The sequence below is a fragment of the Heliangelus exortis genome, chromosome 1 (assembly GCF_036169615.1).
Source record: "Heliangelus exortis chromosome 1, bHelExo1.hap1, whole genome shotgun sequence".
NCBI lineage: Eukaryota > Metazoa > Chordata > Aves > Apodiformes > Trochilidae > Heliangelus > Heliangelus exortis.
In genome coordinates this window covers 104,651,505-104,674,538 of record NC_092422.1, presented here as the reverse complement: position 1 = coordinate 104,674,538, position 23,034 = coordinate 104,651,505, and the positions used below count along the sequence as shown (strand labels likewise).

General features: G+C 44.3%; 1 protein-coding gene across 8 annotated transcripts in view; it reads left to right on the top strand.

The window, feature by feature from the left end:
• Positions 1-23,034, top strand: part of ILDR2 (immunoglobulin like domain containing receptor 2) — a 38,403-nt gene that overhangs the window by 7,921 nt on the left and 7,448 nt on the right. For 2 of the 8 annotated variants that reach the window (XM_071756478.1, XM_071756489.1), the window contains exons 2-7: positions 1,702-2,031; positions 3,062-3,181; positions 11,943-11,999; positions 16,333-16,479; positions 17,215-17,391; positions 22,504-22,617. In XM_071756478.1, coding sequence (XP_071612579.1) covers positions 1,702-2,031; positions 3,062-3,181; positions 11,943-11,999; positions 16,333-16,479; positions 17,215-17,391; positions 22,504-22,617 — 945 coding nt within the window. Of the gene's footprint in view, positions 1-1,701; positions 2,032-3,061; positions 3,182-11,942; positions 12,000-16,332; positions 16,480-17,214; positions 17,392-22,500; positions 22,618-23,034 lie in introns of all 8 variants that reach the window. The other 6 variants (XM_071756477.1, XM_071756481.1, XM_071756498.1 and 3 more) reach the window with 4 other exon arrangements.

Here is a 23,034-nt window from a genome sequence, read left to right as displayed (position 1 = left end):
CAGTGCTTTAGTCTGTGCTTTTTTTTCCCCCATCCTGAAGATGTCTCCTAACATTTTGCTTTCTTTTGCCACCTTCCATCTCCTTTTCATCTCTAGTTCCTGGGTGGATGGTGGGATGGTTCGTTTTTGCTGACTCCATTTCCTGTCAATCTCTACGTAATTTCTTAATCTCCTGCAACCTTGGTCAGGCCCTCTTGAAATTATTTTGACCAAGGCTGAGACACCTTCGTCTACTTCTTTCAGCTGGATGTAAGCTTTCTGCTTCCATGATTGCTGTTCTGCTTATCCGTCTGCTTTCTGTACTTCGATATTCTGTTCTTAGTCTGTTTTCTTCTGTCTCAGCATTTGCCCTTCTCTCTTACTGCTTCCCGACTTCAGGAAGCCTTTCTTTGTCCTCAATCTTCCATTGCTCCCTAAGCTTCCCCTAAGTCCCTCAGTCTCCCGTGATGGCATGTAAATATCTTCTTGAATGTTTCCTTTGTGTTGTCCTATTTTTCACCATGCACTGCTCTGGGCCTTGGGGCCTGTGGTAACTAAGTATAGGGAGCTGCCATCATCAACATTTCCCATACTGAAACTAGTTCCCTTTTCTCCAGTGAACTGCCACCATCAGGCCCTGCTGCCCCTCAGCTCCAGAGAGTGTACCTTGTTACAAACATAATTTTTTTTTGGACGTCCTACTCTTTGTTCCTGCGCTGTGCCTCCCCAGGCTGGGACACCCCTGCTTGGGAAGGTGTCAGTATGTGTTAAACACCAGTGTTGTGTAAGTGCTCTCAGTCATTGTTGCTTGCAGTGCAAGGAGGAGGGGAGCAATGAAGGGCATGTGTGGGAGATTTCAGCCATTCCTCTGCGAGTAGATGGAGTTCCTCACCCTCCCAAGGTCTGTCTGCCTGCATTGCTCACTGGCTCTCAGCTTCTCCCTAAGATGTGGCAGCAGTCCCATGCGTCTTCTCTGAGGCCTTAATACATCAGCTCTGGGCTGCAGCTCTCCTGTCAGCTCGTAGATAAACGTGATGTGTTGAGATCCATCTCTTCTCTGGAAATGTGAAAAACTTGAGTGTTTGGGCCATTTTTCTCTGCACCTCCCACATGGACCAATTTCTCTAGTGTTACATGCCTGGCAGGAGCTCTTTGGTTTGGATCCACTACGTCATGCATCTCTAGAGTATGGCAGAAGAAGCAGCACTAACTGGGCACCAGTGCATAATGGGCTAGGGCAGGCACTGTGTGCTCCTCAGCTTTCACAGTGGTGGTGTGGTGGCACTGAAATTTGGTGTGGTGTGACTTATTCTGCATTGTGATTATTATGAGCTCAGGATCTGTCCCCCTGGCTGACCTGCTGTAAAAGTGGAGTATGTCCATCCCTAAAATATCTCTTCCTTATCTGTGAACCTGCCACAGAAGCTGTGAATCATCACAGCATTGTGTTAGTGTCTTTACAGAGCATAGGGACACTACATTTGAGCCTTCAGCTCCATCATGCTATATTATTCCTTGTGGCTGTAAGCTGTGTAAAAAGCAAGGCTACTTCTGCTGCCAACATCCTTGCTTACATAAATGAAGGAGTATTGCCCCCTGGCATCTAAAATATGTGGACATTTTAATTTGATGTATGTGGGAAGAATCGTGTTATGATAAAATGCAGTGGTTCCCTCTCTAAGCAGTGCCAAGGCATATGACACTCATGTTTTTCTCTTTCAGCTGAGGTGGAAGGGTTGCAGGTCACCGTGCCTGAGAAGAAGAAGGTGGCCATGTTGTTTCAGCCTGCTCTGCTACGCTGCCATTTCTCTACTTCTTCCACCCAACCAGCTGTGGTACAGTGGAGGTTTAAATCTTACTGCCAAGACCGGGTGGGAGAAGCTTTGGGTATGGCGACTGGTTTACAAACAATGAGCAAGAGGAACCTGGACTGGGATCCCTACCTGGACTGTGTGGACAGTAGGAGGACAGTCCGTGTCGTGGCCTCCAAACAAGGATCTGCCGTCACTATAGGGGACTTCTATAAGGAAAGAGATGTCAACATTGTCCACGGTAACTCAGCTACCCCAGTGGTGCTTGGTGGGGGTTGGAATGAACCCTTAGCAATTTGGAACACTGGAGGCTGCCAGCAATTTTTCAGTCAGCTCCCTTAGATAAGACTGCTGTATGTCAGACATTTAGGATTCAACCAACCAACCTCAAATGCAAAGGTCATGTCCTTTGGTGCTTCCATTCATCTGATTCCATGTAGGTCTCCAACCCTGATACAGTGGAAGGTTTTCAATCCTGGTTTCTGCATATTGCTCTGTGTACAGATTTTCTTTAACAAGGGGGTACCAGCAAGAGATGTATCAGTTCAGTCTCTGTAGGATACCTTGCAAACTCCAGTGATTTTTTTTCCCAGTTCGAAAATAATACTGTCCCTCAAGTTTGCTCAAATCTGAACTTCTCTAGCTTCCCCCCTTATGAACTTAAACCCACACAGCAGTGTGAGAGGAAGAGATTTCCATGGATGAAGTTAAGTTGGGTGGAGATGGAGGGTGGCACAATCATTAAATGTTTGGTCTAGAAGGCTGTGTGAGAAACTTTGTCCTTCAAGGTACAAGGCTTCTGCTTGACTCTGGAGACCACTTTCTGAGAAGTGGAGTCTCCTTGGTGTGGAGAGCATGTGATCATCCTCAGCAAGAAGGATAGTTTTTCTTTGTCTCAGTGTTACCTCTTTAGCAGATGGCTGAAGTAATGTAGAGGAGACACTGTCTAGACCATTCTTGCATGGCTCCAATACTTTCGAGACCTCAGGCTTTAGGAAGGACAGACAGTGACATTAATCACCCCTTCTGCTCTTAGAGTGAGCACTTAGACTGAGCTAATTCTGCATCATTACCTGCCTTCCCATTTACAGCCAGAGAGTCCTGAACCTGTTGTTTTTTCCTGAAAACTGTGATATTCTGGATGAGGTTAACCCCTCTTTTTATAAGGAAATGAAATGGATTTGAGACACAGATGGACCCAGTGCTTTCATGACTTCATGCTTCCTATAGGTGTTGGTGGGAAAACCTGACTTTTCTTTTTTGCCTTTTAGATGCAGACCTTCAGATTGGGAAGCTGATGTGGGGTGACAGTGGGCTCTATTACTGCCTTATTATCACACCGGATGATGTGGAGGGCAAGAATGAAGAATCAGTGGAGCTGCTTGTGCTTGGTAAGCCCTCTTGTGAGATTGCTTTTTTAGCAGATAGCTGATGTATCTTTCCCTCTGCTCTCTTGCTCTCTCTGCTTAACTGTGCAGCATATTACTATGGGTGTTAGATCTATGTAAAATGGTCCACGCAGTACCTTCACCAGTGCCTTGCACCTTGTGCAGTCATTCACACCTTGGCAAAGTGGGTGGCAACACTACCAAACCAGAATAGTAATGTTTACACCCACACTGCTCACACGTTACACAGGCGTAAATGACTACAGAAAGTGCAGGGCTGTGCAAAGTCAGAACCCTTGTTTTTAAGGCACAAAACAATAAACTTGCGGCAAAGTGAACACTTGAGACCGAGTTTTTTAAAAATAAACACCCAGAAGACATCAAGTCATATGTTTTTTGCTGTCTTTACATCCCCTTTATCCCACTCTCCTGACCTGTCAGGATATCAAGAAGCACTGTGTTTTTCTGGTTGAGTGTGTCAATTTAGGAGATTTTTCTATCTGCCTAGTTACACATGTCCGGTAAGAGCTGCAGTTTTGCAATCACCCTAATCAGGTCTAAGCTTTTGCTGCCACTAAAAGGACCTGTACTCTGCAGTATTCATGCTTGGCTCTGTGTATCTTTTAAGCTCCCTTGAGCACTCTGGTGAGCAGGGTCAGTTTCTTTCCTATTTGCAGGGTTAGCTTTCAGTGATGTCATCCACAATCTAGCTCACTGTGAAGGTCAAAAAGCACCCATTACATATAGGAGAAAAAAACAGTGGAATGGGCCTTTCAGAATCATTTTTTGACAATGCCTTGAGCCAGCTGTAGTACTAGCTGGCTACCTAGACTGGGGTAGTCACACCTAGACTACCTCAGGAGGGTAACATGAGTTTTTTCCAACTTAAGACCTGATGACACCAATGTTTGTTTTGTCATCATATTTGCATGGTTCTTTTACATCCTTTGAAGGAAATGTTAAAAAGCTTGTGTCTTTTGTATGAAGGTGATATGTGGAGGCATGTGACAGAACTTGTCTGTCAAGTGCCCTTGCTCTCATGGCTAAGGTCAGAATTTAATTGGCTTTTGTATTTGGAGCTGTAGTTGACATCACAAAGTAAACCAGATTGAGTGGGTTGTATGAGTGACTGTAGGAGCGCCATCATCTCCCCTCACTTTTCCAGATATCAGTAAAGCAATGGACAATTGGAGAATGGATTCCCCCAGAAAGCAGTGTCATACCCCTGTCTAAATCCACACTATCTCTATGTATCATATGCTAGTCAATTACAGGCCCATGACTGACCTGGGTTAGTTCAAGTGAGGTTGTGTCTGACATGTGCCAGTTGCAGTTGTTCTGTAGCCCCTCCAGAGGAGCTGACTGTGGCTGCGTGGTGATGGGCTGATAAATTTTGTCCGGTCTTCACCTTCCTGTCCAGGATTTGGTGTCTTATCTGTGTCTACAACTGTACTCAGACACCAGTGATGAAGCAGTGCCATGGTAACAGGAAGAATCTCTGTTCAGTGTGTATGGAAGACTATATGGGGAGAAACAAAGAAATTCCCACTTCTGAGGCTGGCTTGATGTCTCTAGCCCCAGTTTGTTGTGGTTATGTTGAGAGGAAACACATAAGGTGGGCTGCATTACCTTGACTGCATCTGCTTTTCTGTTCACTACAGCCTGTGGGTCTGACCTTGCACTTTGTGCAGCACTCTGCTAAGTTTGGCAGCAGCATGAAAGCATACTTGTCGTGGGCATACTTTGTTCTGCCTCATGCTGTTTGGTGCAGCTTTTCCTGAGTAGTGTGTATGGAGGAAATATTCCAGTTTTTGGAGTGTTTCCAGGGTACCTACCCATTTTCCTTCCCCTTTCTTCCCGTTCCTACCTTACTATTTCCCCTGTGCCTTTGCTGGTATTTTTTCACCCTTTTCCTTTACCTCTCCCCATTGATGGCTCAAGGAGGAAGCAGCCAGTGGTGAAAATACAATTCCTTCATATTCTGGGATGTTCCAGGACATTTTTTCTTCCATCCCTCTGCTCTGCTAGGTATTAGTGACTTGCAGGAAGAGAGTGAGTACAAGCGGAGATTGGAGCAATTCCACAGTCCAAGGGGACAGGTGGTAAGAGGGTTTTATTTCCTGTTTGCTGCTCTTTGGGTGGAACCCAGATTCCCTGTTAGAGCTGTCGGAACAGGGCATGGATAGTGTCTGCGAGAGACACTTTGATTCCCTCAGCACATTGTTGTTTGCTCCCTGCTGACAGTCATCTTTCAAATATAATTCACATTGCTTATTTTAGGGCTGCAGCATGATTTAAGCATAGATTAGAATTTTGAATAGAGCAGAGGTTCTACCCATTCATGTAACAATGGGGGAAGACAGAAAAAGCAGTATGGATAAGGAAATAGGAAAATATCCCTTAGTTTCATACTAATGCTGAGATGAAAGGTGTGTTTAGGTTAGACAAAGACACTGCTGGACAGGGCAGTTTAATATCACGTAGAAACCTTGAAAGGTCTGGGGGGCAAAATTAGTAGATACCTAATAGCATCAATAAACTGAAGGAAAGTTGCTGAGCTAGAAGTGGAGGATCCTGCTTTTATACAGTGAATCGCACCATTAAAAAATTGGTCAAAAGCTGCTCTGTCACAGCTTGGAGCAAAACCCAAAACCTGAGCAAACCACAAAAACGTTCCTTTTTCTTAAAGAAGAAATCACAGAGGATTCCAATTAAGTCTTAAGTAGCCAGTCAGCCTGGGTCATAATGGGATAGCATGTTGAGTTTTTCCACCTGGATGTGTCACGTTGACATGTGAAGAGGTTGGAGAACTCCATGTAGCATCAGAGAATTCCACGTGCTGTCTTCATTTCAGGCATATTTCAAAAAAGCATGTAAGCATTTATTTATATACATTTGTGTTCAGCAAAGCTGATAGGATTTATAAAGCATACCTGATGTTAAGCATGTGCTTATGTGCTTTGCTGAAAAGACCATTCAGTAGGTTTTCCTTAGTCAGGGACTTTAACCCTATTTAACAGGATCAGTGCAGGCGAGGGAAAAGGGACAGTAACCTCTGTGCCTCAGAAATGCAGGAAGAGATTGGCTGGTAGTGAATCTCCTGTAGAGTAAGGAAAGAATTTAAATTGAAAAGAACTATTTTTTTTGGTGGCATTTGGAATCTCCAGAGGGGGTCTAGCATGCTGGAAACAGTATGAAGTCTGCTTCTGCTACAGCGGGACTGTGCTAGTGCAGAGCTTAGCAATTCCACAACAGGAGTCAAGCGACGTGCTCTGCACTCCTGCATTTTACTAGAAATGCAGAACCTCTTGTTGACATTACAGCTGGGCTAGTGAATCCATTTGAAACTTTATACATTTTTTATCTTTAAGAACTAATGTGATTGAATCAAAAGGGCTGAATCCCAAATTGAAAAAAGTTTACACTTCTGTCCTAGTAGCTAGCAGCTGAGTGTCCTGCTTCTTGAAACACAGACAGTGCTATTAATCAAATTGTTTTTCATAGCATCTGTGCACTGCTTTGTATATGAGAATGTTAATGCAATGAGTAAAGTCACTCATTGCAGCCTTTGTTGAAGGGAACTGCAAGTGTTCTGCTGCAGTGGATGCAGGGTGTCTGGAGTAATCAGAAGTACAGGGCAGTGTTGGCGGATACCCCATCCTAGCTTCATATGACCCAGCTTGCATCAGGCAGCAGTCTACCTTAATTGCATGGGATTGCATATAACCCGATAAGCCTTTCTGAGAGCTGGAATTTACTAATGAGGTGCAGGGTCCTGAGAAAGCAGCTATACTGCTCCATTTCAAAGCTGGTACAGCAATGGCTGTAGGTGTTAGTAGGCACAGCTGGCTACCCCAAAACACCTTAGGTCTGTGCAAGCCTGGCAAAGTTTGCGTTATGGGATTTTGCATATCTTAGGCATGCTTCAAGAAACAGTGGCTTCATTTCTGAGGATGTGTCAAGTTCCTGCAAGAGGCCAGAAAGTGATCTGTTAATCCCAGCTGTTGGTTTGATACTTTGGTGAGTGATCCACATGCTTTGCTAGACAGATATTGCCTGTGTTTTTTTCAGTACAGCAATTAAGATAGATTATATATCAGTGATATATTGTTTTAGACTTAATTATTTAGAACCTTCAGTCTCTAGCGTTGATAACAACAATTAGCACTTGAAATTTTTTTTTTTATTTCCAAAGTCAGCTAGCACTTAAGATTGGTAAACTGACATCTTTTGTGTTACCTAGCCAGTATTGATCTAGGCTAAAACTGAAATTTATCAAGTCTAACACCCATAGGTAGGAAAGAATGTAGATACATATACACACACACCGCATTGCATAGTAATTCCTGTACTAGTAGAGACATGCGTTGGATTTCAGAGAGGATAAATCTCTAGTGGGATGTGTGTGTGGTATGCAATGCTAATAAGAGAGTTCTTACTCAGCAAAGTGACTCAATAGCTGGTATAAATATATCCAGGTTTGGAGTCTTCTGTGTGCCAGGAGAGACTGTATTATAAAAGATGATATAGTTTTGGAGGTGGAAAAGGTCTTGGCAAAGTTTTCCCTTAGAAGATGATGGTTTTGGGATTTCACTCTGTTCCACTGAAAAGCTGCCAGTAGCATCTGAGCCAGTACTTGGTCATAGTGGTTGGCAAAGATGTCAGTGCTGTTGGCTGTGTGTTGGGGGTGAGAGGGTCAGATCTCACCCGCAGAGGTGTCAGGGAGAGCAGCTTCATGGTGAGGGGTCTCTGACCTTGAACTGTGCCTCTGTCACCAACCTAATGCAGTTAATGCCACCAGGCAAAGTGTAGGCAAAGAATTGATTGGCATGGGAATCCTCCACTTAATCCAGGAAAGGTGTAGATGCCAGGAAGGCCATTGGTATCCTCACACCCCCAAAGGGCTTATCCTGGCCCCATTATGTGCTCTTGCCCTGCCCCAGCCCACTATCTGCCGCCACCTTTGTAATCTGGGTCCAATCCCCACTAGTTTTAGCTAATTATTTCACACCATTTAGAAGTGCTACTTGTTGCCAGGGTTTTTTACCCCTCTTTTCCTCCTTATTTGCCAGCAACAGCCACACGCTGCTCACAAAGGAGACTGGCTGATTAAAAGACCTCCGTTACTAAGGTAGCCATGGCAACAGCCTCCTTGGAGGTCTTTGTTGCCTGCTAAAACTTTGATCTCCAAGAAAGGCTGCTGCTGTTTCTCCCTCCAATTGAAGAGAAGGACGGGGAAGAATGGATAAAGTTTACTCCAAGCAGAGGGAGCACAGAGGAACTTGCTGCAGAGCCATACTCTCCCAATAAATCTCAGAGCAGTTTCCTTTAAAGAGTATTTGATTTACAAGGGCCTCTGTAAATCCTCTCCTGTCCGTTCCAGCCTCTTCTGAGGGAATCGTCCTGTTCCAGGAACTTTTTGCTGTGGCTTGGCAATTTTTTCCTGCCACCGAGGAAGAAATATTTTGATCTGTAGCTGCTGCTGTCACAGTCCCACTACCTCAAATAGGGCTGCAGATGCAGCCCCCAACAGGCAAACCAATTCAACAGTACCACTGTATTTACCCAGTAGTTACCACATTTATGCAGTTGCCAGTATTTACCATGTTCCTGTATTAACCAATTGCCATGTTTCTGAATGCACCTGCACATACTTTATTCATGTCAGCATTTCTTTTCAGCAGCACCACTTACCCTAATTATTTCTGTGTCTCTTCTCTGCAGACTCTGCTAATTTTCTGCTTGACTCCAGGTTCTCCCTGATCTACTTGCTGCTATTTGCTCTCCCACTCTGTCGCCACCTTCCTCCTGATTAACTCCTGTCCTCCCTCACCTCTTCTGTGTCTCCGTACATACCTTGTGGTTCTGCTCTGCACCTCCTTAGCTTTTCCTTCTCCCATACCGCTTCCTTCCCTCTCCAGCTGTGCTCTGCCAGTGCAGACTGGAGGGCTTATGGCTCCCTTGGACTCTGGGCTTGCTGTGTCCCAGGGTGTGTGGTGAGAGGCTGCTGTGGGCAGGTAAAACCCAGCAGCAGCACAGTGAGAACAGAGAGAGGAGTGTGTCCCAGATCTCTGCTAGAACAAGGACAAGCTTCTAGCTCCAACAGAATTGCCTGGGACAGCCCTGGTAAACTGGGCCATCATCTATTCCTTCTTTCCCTTGGGGGTGCCTGCTGGGGCTTGCTGGTGAGAGCTTGCACAGAGGTCATGCAGCTCTTGCAGGGTGCAGAGCTGCATCTCAGCATCAGTGCCTGGCTGTGTCTCGGTGCCTGTGGTCCTCTTTCTCAGGTGAGCAGAGGTGGTGCAGCCAGATTGTCTCTTGGCAGGATGTTTTTCAAATTGTTTTCTTCCCACCATTTGCATTCTTGCCCCAGCCTTCCACCTTCAAGCTTCCTTAAAAGCAAACAGACTACAAAAAGAGAAGTGAGGTGAGCTTAATGCACACAGATGGAGCAGCCTGGGCATGGAGAGCCAGGAGGTTGGTGGCCACAATCTCCACGGTGTCCTCCTTGGTGGCATTTCAGCTGCAAGTCCAAGGGAGAGGCCTTGCTCACTGAAACCCTGCCCTGCCCATGCCTGCTTCAGGCACCAAGTGGGCCTGGTTCCCCTTCTGCCCGCTACCACCTGGTTTTGGGGTGTGCCCATACTGAGGCCAGGCTTGCAGGGGGCAGCCTGGTGAGAGTCAGTGGAGACCCTTGGCCTCCTCCCCACCCTCCGCCCAGGGCTGCCTGAGGACAGGCTGGATGCTTTTTCTCCACTTGCTGCTGACAGAGGGGGAGGGTGGGGAGGAAAGGGTGGACGGTCGCCCTCAGTGAGGGCAGTGGCGGGTAGCCTCCCGTCGCCTTGGCAACCACAGGGCAGCCCGGGCCTTTTGGCTTCACTCCCTTAGGGGGAAGGGTTATCAATGAATTAATTCGCCCCAGGAAAGGGAACGGGGGAAAACTTGGTTTCGTTTAAAGCTGCTGGAGGCAGGGCTGTCTGGAGGTGCATTTTGTGCTTGTGGCCATCACCTGGGCTGGTCAAGGTGGTAGAGTGTTCAAGCTGAGGGGCAGTGGGGCTCTCTGCTACCTCCCTACCCTCCAGGGCTTTTTGCATCCCTCACTGATGGCTTTGGGCACCCCAGTACTGTTTGAGTCCTGCTAGCAGGGCAGGGGGAGCAAATTCCCCGAGCAGGTACTTAGATGGGTGAGGCTGCACAAAAAGTTATCTGCTTGTGGGCAGCACAGAGGAAATACTCCGGCTGTCCTTGTAATGAGTTACCAAGTTCTCAAGTACTGTTATTTTTGAGGGATGCTTCTTTCTCCTTGGAGCCCACTTGTGTCACCCAACACTTTAACTCCATGTGTATATGCTTATTTCTTGTGAGCAGAAAGCATACATAGTACTGTCCCATAATGAACTGGCTGTGAGCAGTTTAGACACTTGACCATTCCAGAAAAAGGACTGCAGGAATCATTAAACTCTGTATATGTATATAAAAATGTTGCAGTAGATTAATGACAAGAGTCTTCCTTCAAAGCAGTAAATTATCTGAAGCATAAAGAAAGTGCTGGCTTTCAGGGTATGTTTATTATAGTTCAAATATGCATCTTGGTGGATTTTTGATGTCTACAGAACCTTTGCTGAAGCACTGAGAAAAAATGGACTGTGGGAATTCGATTATAACATACTTCAAGGACAGACCAAAGGCCAAGGAACTTGGGATGCAGTACATCATTGTGTCTGAGTGCTGCTTAGCACAGGACCTGAAGAGCAGATGGGGAGGTTAAAGGCAGCTTTCTGCCACTTCTGCACTTAGCCACTTCTATTATATTATATCCACAATGTATGTCTCCCTTCAGAGAGCAGCTCTGAAGCAGCCTTATCCATGTCTTTTCAAAACCTAACATGATCCTGGTTGCTATATAAGGGCTGTTTTGCTGATGCACAGGTGTGTGTAAATTATAGCTGAACACCATGCAGGATGTTTGCTGTGTATTAGAAATATCCCAGACATTCAGTGCCAAAACAACTAAGCTCCAGGCTACCTTTGGGCTTGGATTTTGTTTGTATTTAGTTATAAATTAGAAGTTCACTTGCTTTTTTAAAATTTCTTTTCCTTTTGCAAAGTGATTCCACAAATTTCTATACAAATCTTTCCCTGGGTTGTTTGCTTTTCTTGGGAGTTAGTCTTGTATTATACAATCTCACCAAGTTGCTTGTGCACCTCAAAAAAGTACATACTCATCCCAAGACTCCATTTTTCCTGGAGCTGTCCTTGCAGTTGCAGAGCCCCATATGGAGACTACCACCCATGGGATGCATGTGGCTGACTTGCCAAAGGCCTTGGGTTAAAGATGTTTTACACCTCTCCAAACTACATGAGTGTGTTTTTAAAGTAATCTAAATATTTCTGTTCATGGGCTGTTGTGCATTTCCAGAATCTTTTTGCATGTGTAGAGAATAACCTCCAGAAAGGTGTTGTCGTGTAACCATGTTAAGGGTAACTCCCTCCTAATTTTGTGCCTAGAACAGAGAAGCTCTGTTCCAGGTTTTTTCCTCCCAGCTCTGCTGATAAAGATAAAATTCAAGGACACAGAAATGGCAGAAGTGCAGAGGCAGACACCAGGTTTTAAGCAGGAGGACATCTATGGCTGATAGGAAGTCACTTAACAGAGTGCAAGTGGGCTGATGAGGCAGGGGGCTGGAGGCTAAGGCAGGGGCTGGGGAGTATGTTTTTCTTGCAGTAACCTCTCTCCTTGTTCTCCTCCTTCTGTCTTTTCTAGGCAGGACAGGGCTGCTTGCTGATCTCTTGCCCAGTTTTGCTGTGGAGATTATGCCAGGTATTCAGTCATTTCACCCTCCAATCACCCAGTCCTCTGTCATTTTGTCTGTATATCCTTCCACAGCATTTCTGTGTGGTGTACATTTCACTCTTACGTGTGTTCTATCTGGGGATAAAAAGGGAAGAGCCTATTGCTTGCTGGGAAAGTGTGTTGGGTTGAGATCTGAGAGAGCTGATGCTGGGACTTTGGGGAGGAATGGCCATACAGGGAGTCAGCATACAGAGATGGCTGATGTCATGCCATCATCAGTGTGAGAGCAGAAATGCCAGCACTGTTCAGGGTAGGTTTTATATCAAGCTCTCTGCTCTCTCCCTGCTAGCACAAAATTAATACTGCTTCAGCCTGTGCAACCCTGACAGCCTTGTCTGCTTGTGTGGCTTTGCACGTCAGCTGCTCTTCTGCAGCAGTAACTTCCACTCCCCAGGCCTTATCCTGTTGAAGCCATCTCCACAGATGGCAGCTCAGGAGGTGCTAGGAATAGAGCACTGGTTAGCAACCCATCAGTGGCACAGCCCCTTTTGCGCTGCATGGCCAGGGCAGTATCTAGATAACACCAGGTGGTTGGACCAGACATGAAAGTGCACTGCCCATGATAAATCCCTTGCTGGCCAAACTAATCAGAGCCACCAGTTCTGGCACTCCTTGCACAGGAAACAGAGGCTGTGCAACAGATTGTCCTTGACAGGGAAAAACTGTGACAACATTTTAGCCCTTGAGTCATCTGATCATCCCCTGACAGTGCCCAAGGAGTGTTTCTTTCACACGTTTGCACAAAAATGCAACTCTACATAAATGCATGAAGCTATTTTCAGGCCTGTCCCAGAGATGCAAACAGGGAGAGAAAGCAGACACTGCCCCACCACCAGTGTAACCCAGAGCTTCCTAGAAGTTCAGCATGGCAGGTGAGGGTGTGTCTTTCCAGCACAAGTGGGAGTTGATTCTCTGTTGCCTAACACTCCTCCCCTTCCCCACCCCCCCACTATCTACAATTTTATTGAAATGGTATACATTCTTGTGTTTGCCAGGTAGCTTTATGGTAGCTTCATTGCATGGATATGAACAACAAGAAAGTGTAAAATGCAGCACCAAACCACATTTCAGCTGTTAGCATTGCCTCTTACCTGAATAAACAAAAGCAGATGCTTCTGCAAGCACCATGTAGTAGTTTCCAGACAGCAATGAACACATAGTATTTCAGCTTGGTAGTTCTTTGAATCTCAGTTGTATATGGAAGAACTGTTAACAGAAGATAACAGTTGTACTGGAGGAAGGATTAGGGACTTGCTGGTAGAAGTGCTTGAAACCCAGTTTCACACATAAAGGAGGAGACAGCAGGCTCTTTTGCTCTTTCTTAACCTCATCAGAGAAGCAAATGGTCTAACTTCTGTGAAATAAAATCCTTCGTGATTCATAGGTCCCTGTGACTAGGGCACTAATTTCAAACATCCACTCCTGGCGCTGAGTGAGTACCTTGCAATGTGCCATGTACATAAACTGACCTCCTTTTATACTCCTAGAACATTTTCAGAAATACCACAGATACACTAACAAGGGACTTGCTGTTTGTTTAACTCGACCAGGCTTTTATCTTTTATGAAGTGTTAGTGAACTCTTGAGTAATAGCTCTGGAGATCTGAAACCTGAGCTTCATTGCATAGCCTTGGCTGGCCACTCCTGTCATGCGATACTATTTCATCTCCTTCTCTGTATCAGTGGTGGTCACGGAGAACAAGAGGAGAACATGATAAAACAAAAAGCCACTGAGCTGTTTCCCAGCTCGGATTAGCATAGATCAGGAAGTATAGGACTGGAAAGGATAGTCTGGCTTACTATCTTGCTTGCTGTCCTGAGCACCATGTAATTTCATCCTTTCTACAAGCTTAGCTAGCTTACGGTCTGGGTTTGGCCTTTTGCTCTCCCATTGGATCACTTTCTTTGCTGTGCATCTTTTAGCTTCCATCTACATTACTCATAGTTTATTTATGCCCATTTATGTCAGACCTTTAACTATAGTACCCGCTTTTTCTCCCAGTATTCATCCTCCTAGCATATTTACAGGCGGGAGCTATGCCTGCTCTCAGCCTTCCTTTTAATAGACTAATACAGTGAGCTTCAGCTCTATTGCTGCAAGGCTGTTGACCCTCTCCATTCCCTCAACTCCCTGCTCTGCAGCAACTCTAACCTGAGTTGATCTTTTTTCATTCAAAGATGACCAGAGCTGTATAACATCCGTAACTTCAGATGAAGTTATGTGGAGATCTTGTGTGATGGCAATAATACATCCTTAACACTACTGGAAATTCCTTCTCTGATGGACATGGGAGTACATTTGCCATTTTCATGGCTGTATTGCATAAGTGCTTACAGTTGTCCTCTGATGGAAGAGTATACTGGAGATTTTTTTCAGTTTTTCAGTTCTTTTCAACCAATGAAGGAGAGAAATTGTTCTTAACCCATGCGTCCTTGGAACTATTGCTTCATGCCTTAAAAGCCAGTGTACTGTGGCATTTCATGTTTCTTACTGAAGGCCCAAGGACAACTGGCCCTTTCCCAGTCTTCATCTTCAGTGACAGTGCTTCCCTACCTCTGATCCTCAAGATACATTAACACATTTTCTGTGTAAAGGTCGTTCATGAAAATATTAAATAAGATGGTTCCTAGAACTGGCAACTGTATCGGTAATCTCCTGCCTGCTCTTACTTTTCTAAAAGTTCATGCTTCCCTCCAGCCATTTCCATATCCACTAGCTGAATTTTTCTCAGCATATAGTAACTTCACACAAAGACACAAAAAAACCCTACCAACCCCTCCACAAAGACCAAAATTACCTGTAAATTTAAATGCAATTAAGCTGTTTCAGCCAAAAAAAGAAAGTAAATATAAAAAAATAGAAAACATTTCACTTGGCACTCCTGAAATGAAGTATTTTGATTTGTAAATGCCATATCTTCTCACTGAGATTTTTTAAAGGAAACTGTAACTTCTAGATGGCATTAAAAAAAGAGAATTGTTTGTAGAAGAGTTAAGGAAAACTCCCGACAAAGCAAAGAATTTTACTTCTGTTGAAACAGAATGTTGTAGATGAATAAAAAATGATACTTATTTTTGCATTTTATTAAGAATTAGAAAAAACTTCTGGCTTGATTGTTCCAAGTGGAACCATTTCCCTGACTTTTCAGTTTAGCAGTGCAGGTGAATGGTACACTTTTTCCAGTGTCATTCTTGTACTCACATTGCAATCCTTGTATCCAGTAGTTCTTTATCTGAAATAATAATGCCGGGAATGCTGTTATTCTGTTTGGAAACAGTGATCTTCTGATTTTTTTTTCTTTGCAAAGCAGCTTCATCTTTTGTTGCTTCCTTACCATCTCTCCATGGTGGTTGAATAACCTGGAGTCAGTTAAATACATCTGGAGTCTTTCACCACAGATTTTCCCTCACCAGTCGCCTGACTTCTAGATCGGTTGGTACATCTCTCTGGCATAAAGCCAGCTCCAGACCTACGCACTCAAAGTCTTGAGACAGCTTGTTCCAAATGTGTTCACTGTCCATTCCCTTAAAGTGGGGAATTGTTATGTGGCAGAATTAGAGAAACTTTTTTTTGCTCCCCTTACTGTTCAAATCCTGTCCTGGTTTTTGTGGACCAGCTCTTCTGTGCTCTCACTTGTGGAGTGTTTTTCAGACACTCGCTTTTGGGGCCTGGCAGATAGGATCTGAGGCTTCAGTGGGGGAAAGAAAAAAGAAAAAAAGTGGTTGTTAGGTTTCCTGGCTGGCTGCAGCGCCTGAATAGGATGTGCGTTCAGCACATACAAAAGAATAATTGCATGCGTGGGCCTAGTTGCAAAGGGGCAGGCCTGGCTCATTTGGTGGGCTATTTATAGCATACTTTTCACTATCGTTTGTCCCATTAAAACCAGAATGTGGGTAAGGAACAAAAACACAAGCAGGGCATGAACATGGCCAGGAAGAATAAGTCTTTGATGCAATCCAAGTGCTAACGGAGTACATCTTGCGATGTTGCTACAGGTCTGGAATGAGGTGAGGGGGTTCTCTGCTGGGAAACCAGAACTCCTGCCTCTGTGCTGCTTGCATCTCATCCATCCAGAGATATCACAGGAAGGCACCATACTTCTGTATCTTCATTTGTCACTGTCTTGTACCATTTCTACTTCAACACATAAAGGGACGTAGTCCTAGGCTAGCAGGAAGTCCACTTCTATTATTTGCCTACCTGTTTTGATCCTGTGCTCTTCCCTGGGAGGATATTGATGACGTTCCCTTCCACTGTGGTGTGCAATCCTGTAAGTATCTTTTTTCCATTCTTTTCCAGAGTGGGTCTTTGTGGGCCTCGTGATCCTGGGGGCATTCTTGTTCTTCCTCCTGGTGGGGATCTGCTGGTGCCAGTGCTGCCCACACAGCTGCTGCTGTTACGTCCGCTGCCCCTGCTGTCCTGAGTCCTGCTGCTGTCCACGGGCATGTGAGTGACCCTGTCCGAGCGTGGTGCAAATCCTGCACTAGTTCTGCTCCCTGGCAGAATAGGAGGAGAACCTGCTAATATTGCTTCCCTTGCCCTGAGTGCTTGGCTAAAGAACTAGTTCTTAGGGAGTGAAGCATCTGACCAATTGCTCAATGGTTGAGCGCTCAAATTTAATTACAAATGTAATTCCCTGAGCCCTCCCTGCCTTGGCAGCTGTGCCTGATTCTCCAGAGTGTCATGCTCCCCTTCCAAAGTTGTTGTGAATTTTGTTGCCAGTGAATTTTGCGGGTCAGAGCTAAGAGCATTCTGAGAGGTTTTTTCCCAGCAATGCAAAGCAGCTTCCTTCTACAACAGTGCAAAATCCTTGCAATCGAGCAAGGTTCCTGTTCAGTCTCGGGCAGATCTGTGAAGTTTCATGAGCCTTATCCCTGATGCTTGAGTCATCAGCTGTTTTTAAAGCTGAACTGTCACTAAATTATGGCAGCGGTAACGTTGAATGTATTTCAGTTGCTGGGCATCTTACAGTGCTCATCTGACCTGCTGTGTGCATATTTAATGGCCTTCAGTGCCATTTGAGGCTTAGAGAAATTCAGATTGGTCCTTTTAATTTCCTGTGTCCAGTTTTCTCTTGCTGTGTTGTGACCAGTGTTGGTCATGTGCAGGTTTTGGCCACGTGCCGTGTGGGTCTGTGGGAGGCTGGTGTGGTTGCTGACTGCTGTTCTTTTTGTTTTTCAGTGTATGTAGCAGGCAAGGCAGCAAAAGCTGGGTACCCTCCTGCAGTCTCCTCCATGCCAGGTCCATACTACATCCCCAGTGTTCCTGTAGCTGGTGTCCCATCTCCTGCTGTGCTGATGGATAAGTCACACCCTCCTCCTTTAGCCCCAAGTGACTCCAGCGGAGGAAGTCAAAATGGTAATTTGCAATGGCAGAGACAACATTCAGTCCCCTTACTGGGACCAGGATGGGAAAGGGAGAACTGATAAGAGTGGTATGAATGGTAGAAACACAGAGAAACTGCATTTCAGTCTCAGCTCTGACAGTTTCATCTGTTGGGGCCACATGGTCCAACTTTCCTGTGTTGTGTCATCTGCACAGTGTCAGTTTGTGGGTGCCTAATTAGGTCAACAGGGAATGGGTGGCCCAAGTTCATGTCCAGGACCTCCCTCAATACTGCTGCAAAAGTTTACTTGCAGAGGACATGAAGATGATTTCAGGGGAGCAGAGTTTCCAGTTTCAGTTTCCCCTTACAGCTGATGCCTCATAAACTGTTCTCTCTTGGTAAGCTGTTCTTCCTACCCTCTTCTGTAGGGCACTACTTGCCCTCTAGCAGCAGTTTTTGCTGCAGTGTTTTACTGTGGAATATTTGGCACAGGGACATGTTCCCTTGGTGTTTCTGCCCTAAGAGCATTCGGGGCTGGAGCCCCTCCCCTGACCTGAAGAAGTCAGTAGGTTGCTTTTTTGTTCAGCCTTTTTTCAGTTGTGAAATGTGAGTGATAAAAGTCTTCTAAGTAGAAAGGAGCTTTGTATCAATGAGAATATCAGTATGGTGACTGTCTTGGTGAGGGTCACTTCTGCTGCAAAGGAAGCTGCCATCAAGGAAGAAGCAGATAGCTATTTAGCCACATTTCAGGATCAGAGTGGCTGCCTATAATCAAATAATGTGGAGTCACCATACTGACACAGTATGATTGCATTGTTCCAGCCACATGTCTGATTTCAAAGCATCACAGTAATTATCAATTGTTAAATTTGCTCATGACAGTGTGTTGGTAAGATGCTTCCTAAAACACAAGATCAAGTGGCATAATCAAATAATTAAGCTTTTGTAACAACCCTATACATCCTTTCACTGCCCTTGTCAATATATTAACAAAAAACATTTTCCTTCAGCAGTCATACTTTTTTTTTTTCCCAACTGAAATCAATACAAACCTTTCAAATGGAGCATTTTGAAATAGGAAATAAATCAGTCTCTGATCCAAAACAGAATGTATCCAATTCAAAAATCTTTGTCAGAAAATGATGAATGACGGTCCAGGGCTTAATATTTTTCTCCAGTGAAAAATGTCACTGCATGTTGAGCATGATGTTGTCTGTGGCAACTCCAGGGATTTTTTAAGAGTCAGATCACAGCCCCAGTCTCATTTCTGCTGTAGTAGCAGAACAGAAACACAAAATGGATAACTGTGGATGTGTTTGGTAATGAAATGGAATAGGTCTTAGCATCCTATGTCAGTTCCACAGAAAGATGTACTTGTATAATGTGAATTAGCTGCCTAGGCTTAATCCTTCAACTCAGGACTTCACAGGAAATACGACATATTGCAAATAAAATTATTATTACAGAGTTGTTATTGTTATGGCAAGACAACGGAGGTTCTTAAGCTTTTTTAATTAATATTTTTTCATAGAATCATAAAATCACACAATGGTTTGGGTTGGAAGGGACCTTAAAAATCATCTAGTTCCAACCCCCCCTGCCATGGGCAGGAGCACCTCCCACTAGACCAGGTTGCTCAAAGCCCCATCCAAACCTGGCCTTGAACACTTCAGAGAGAGGGCATCCACAACTTCCTTGGGCAACCTGTGCTAGTGTCTCATCACCCTCATAGGAAATAATCTTTTCCTAACATCTAACCTAAATCTTCCCTTTTCAAGTTTTAAACCACTGTCACTTGTCCTCTTGCTGTGCAACAATGCAAAAAGTCCTACTCTGGCTTTCTTGTTGTCACCCTTTAGGTATTGGAAGGCCTCCTTCAAGTATTGGTATGAATTTTGAAGTAATATGGAAAAACTAGTAGTGTGGATCATGCACCTGTTGCTTAAGGTGTTATTTGAGCTGTGGAGCTAAGAAAGGGTGATAACCATGCACCCTGTTGCTTCTACGATGAAGTCCTCCACAATATTTCCTAATTACAGGCTGTAGAAGAGAAAACATTTTTTGGCTGTTACAAGCTAACTTGCTCCAGACAGCAAGCTAACCAAAACAGGTAATGGTTGAGTTTACTATAAAGGCTTTTTCTCAGGAGGAGCACTAATTATGGTCTCTTTCTCTGGCATGTAGCCAACTGTAGGTCTGATCTGAAGCTTGGCATCTTTGAGACCTCATCTTTTCTGTCAAGTTTTTATAAAAAATGGGATGAGAAGTGCTGGGGGACAGGGACTGGAGGATTCAGTCATAATGGCTGCCAAGTTAGAAATGACAGCTTTTGCCCTAGATAGTTTCTGTGCTTATAAACGACACCTGTGAGCTGATCTAGTGAGCAAATTCAGGCATGAGGTTTTTTAGAAAATTTGTCAAGCATTACATAAAAGCCATGTGACAAAGCTCCAGTGAAGACTAGGAACTCAATCCTAAACTTAGGGCTGATCAGGGAAAAAAAAACAGAGCAACTTTTATTCCTCTTATTTAGAAGTGTTTTGGCAACACCTAAGTTAGCATGTATGCTCTGTCTATTTTAAATTCAGTGGTTAATTGCAGACACTTGCATAGATTCCTTAAACCATGTACACAGGGAAGCTTTTGATCTGGGAGGTGGACTCCAGACCTTTAATAAGGAAAGTGTATAATGGTGAGAAATCATTTACTTCCTGTCCATGCTTGTCTGAAAAAAATACTCCTTTCTGAGGAGGGAAACAGCTTACAGTTTTAGTTGACTTGGTTCCACCCACAGAAGCATAGAAAAAGTATCCACAGTTTAGCACAAAGAGTAGAAATTTATGAACTGTTTGGGAGAAGAAAATAAGGTCTAACAGGGAAGAATTTTCCATTACCTTTGACTTCAGTGAATGGTTCTGGACAAGTGGTTAACACTTCTGCATCTTCATTCCCTGATAATTAAGATGGACTTAAAAATATTCAGACCTTATTAAAGGGTTATGGAAATTTACAGATGAAGAAGGGCATGAGGAGAAAGCTATAATATCTTTGGTTCTCACACAAAGGAATAATAAAAAGATGTAATAACTTGAGTGTTCTGTTTCATTGCAAGAAATATTTATTAAATAAACATAGAGACAAAATATGCTATAGCAACAGCGGAAAATACTTTTTTTATCAGCTCTTAATGGTCATCTTTGCAGATGTAATTCCAAAGTTAATTTCTAGATGCTTACAGGACTAACCCAAGAAATTAATTTTCCTTTTGATACACAATTGCAACAGCAAGTCGAGCATGACACCAGCATGAAGCCTAGTTAATTCTCCATCAGTTCCAGAAGCTATAGATGTTGCCCAAATAAACATTTGGCAGAGCTTCATCATGAGTAGTGGTACTGGGGAGAGAGACTCTGGCAGCTGCAAGTTCAGGTTCCTCAAAGGTTGTTAGTAGGGCAGAGTAATTTCCAACAGATGACTGTTTGCTGCCCTGTGTATAAAAGAGGTGGCAGCTTAGATGAGTTCCTAGTCTAGACAGAGTAGCGAGAGGCCTCTTTCCTTGCAAGGACAGGAGCAGGCAGTCAGCCACCATGGTGGGGTGCAGAATTCCCCTCCTGTTGCTCTTAGACAATGCAGCAGGACTCAGTGCTGCTGAGGCCAGTCTGTCCAGACCCTCTCCATAGCAGCAACCTCACTTCAAGAGATAGGATGGCCTTCCACTTTTGTGCTTTTTCACAGCACAGCCATTTAATAGTGCTTTAATAGTCCACAGACATATGCACAGGAGTTTAGGACAAAAGGTGGCTCAGAATACCTCTGCCAAGTCCTTGTTCAGCCCACACAGTGCATACTATGCAATGTACTATCAAACCTGTATGTTAGTAGCTCAATGTGTTGCTGTGTGGGATAAATCAGAAAGAACAGGTTGGCTTAAAACCACTGCCCAAGTGGTTAAGTCATGCCAAAAGAAGAGTGCTCATGTGACACTGCAGTATTCTCATAGGAGAACATATTAACTCCATGCAAGGCAGGCAGGTTCCATTTTGTAGAGCTCTGTAAATTGTTCTCATAATGGTTCTGTAATGGGGCTGAATTTGAGGGTTTTCAGGGTAGCACTTTTTTGTACTTCATGCTGTGTTTCTGTCAATCTTGAAATAGTCCCAGGCTGAGTTCCTTCTTAAACAATCTGCTATAAAAGGTTTGGTTTCTTCAAAGTCCTGGTAGGTGGAGTTCTCTGCTTGCTGACTATAGAGCTGCTTTGGGATAGTCACATTGATCATAGGGTTAGCAGGTAAAGTCTGTGTAGAGCCAACCTGCCAGAGTTAGAGCTCTTCTGGCTCCAGGTGTGTAGGGGCTTCTTTTCTATGCACAGCTGTCTAGACATCCCCTGCAAATGGAGTAGGTCCCAGGAGTCAAGCACTTAATATGTAAGACCTACCTTTTCTGTAAAATACAGGATGTAAAGAGTGCCAGAGCAGACAGTTTCACAGTTATCCAGTGACCTGATTTGCCCCATTTTTTGAGTATGCATGAATCTCAGTGTGATATGTTTTGTGGGACTTTTTGTGTTTCTTTCTGTATTCTCTGGCACTTCTCCTGCCAGGGAATGCTCTTCAACATGTGTGAGTGGAATTCATAGGGATGGGAGGGCGGAGTGATCCTGCAGAATGACAGCTCCCAAATGCTCAGCCACCTGTTTCCCCTTCAGACTGGGAGCTTATGGCCCCAGCTGTGTAGATCAAGCCTCATATTCTGGGGCTGCTTCTCCCATACCATGACTAATCCTTTCTGTAGTGCTGAGGAAGGAGAAATGAGTGCTACTTCTCTCTCTGCTGTCCTCTGTAGGAGGTGGAATCACTCTGTGGCAATGACAAACCACTCAATGCATTTGGTTATACAGATTGGGCATTTCCAAACCATTTTTGCTGTTACTGCGAACTTTATAAATTATGCTGCAGCTCACAACTTCACATCCCACATTATAGACAAATTTCTTCTGAAACAAGGACTGACTCACTCTGTTTTGGAAGACACAGCCTACCTGCCTGCAGACGTGAGCTCAACTACAGAAACAATATTGTTGGAAAGTCTCCTTGGACTTAATTGTGTTATTCTCTAATGCTTTCCTTTTTTCCCTTCCCTAGCAGTGCGCAAAGGGTACAGGATCCAGGCTGACAAGGAAAGGGACTCCATGAAGGTTCTGTACTATGTTGAGAAAGAACTGGCTCAGTTTGACCCGTCTAGGAGGATGCGAGAACGATGTGAGGAACAAATATGGTTTAATTTTTTTTTTTTTCGCTAGCCTGAAAAACCCTCTGCAAATTGATAGTTAAAAGTTCACTGGCTTTACCTTAGAGCCAACCCTTAGGATACGATGTCCAGGATGCAGACACATAAAGTCTAGATTTTAGGCATCTACAGGTATGCTCTGATTTTAAAGATCTGCTTACCTAATCTTAGGTAAGAGATTAGAACAAACAAGGTGTGGAGGACTCAGATGCTCATGAAAATTGTCCACTCAGATAATTAAAACTTCTGGTTTATCAGCATCTGAAAAGCCAAGTCTGTACCCATGCCTTCTATAGCCTATGGCGTATAGCCGGGTTGTCGTCCTCACAACTTCTAAATGTCTTATGTTGTGGTGCCTGTAAATTCCTAGCATGGCAAAATAGCAGAGG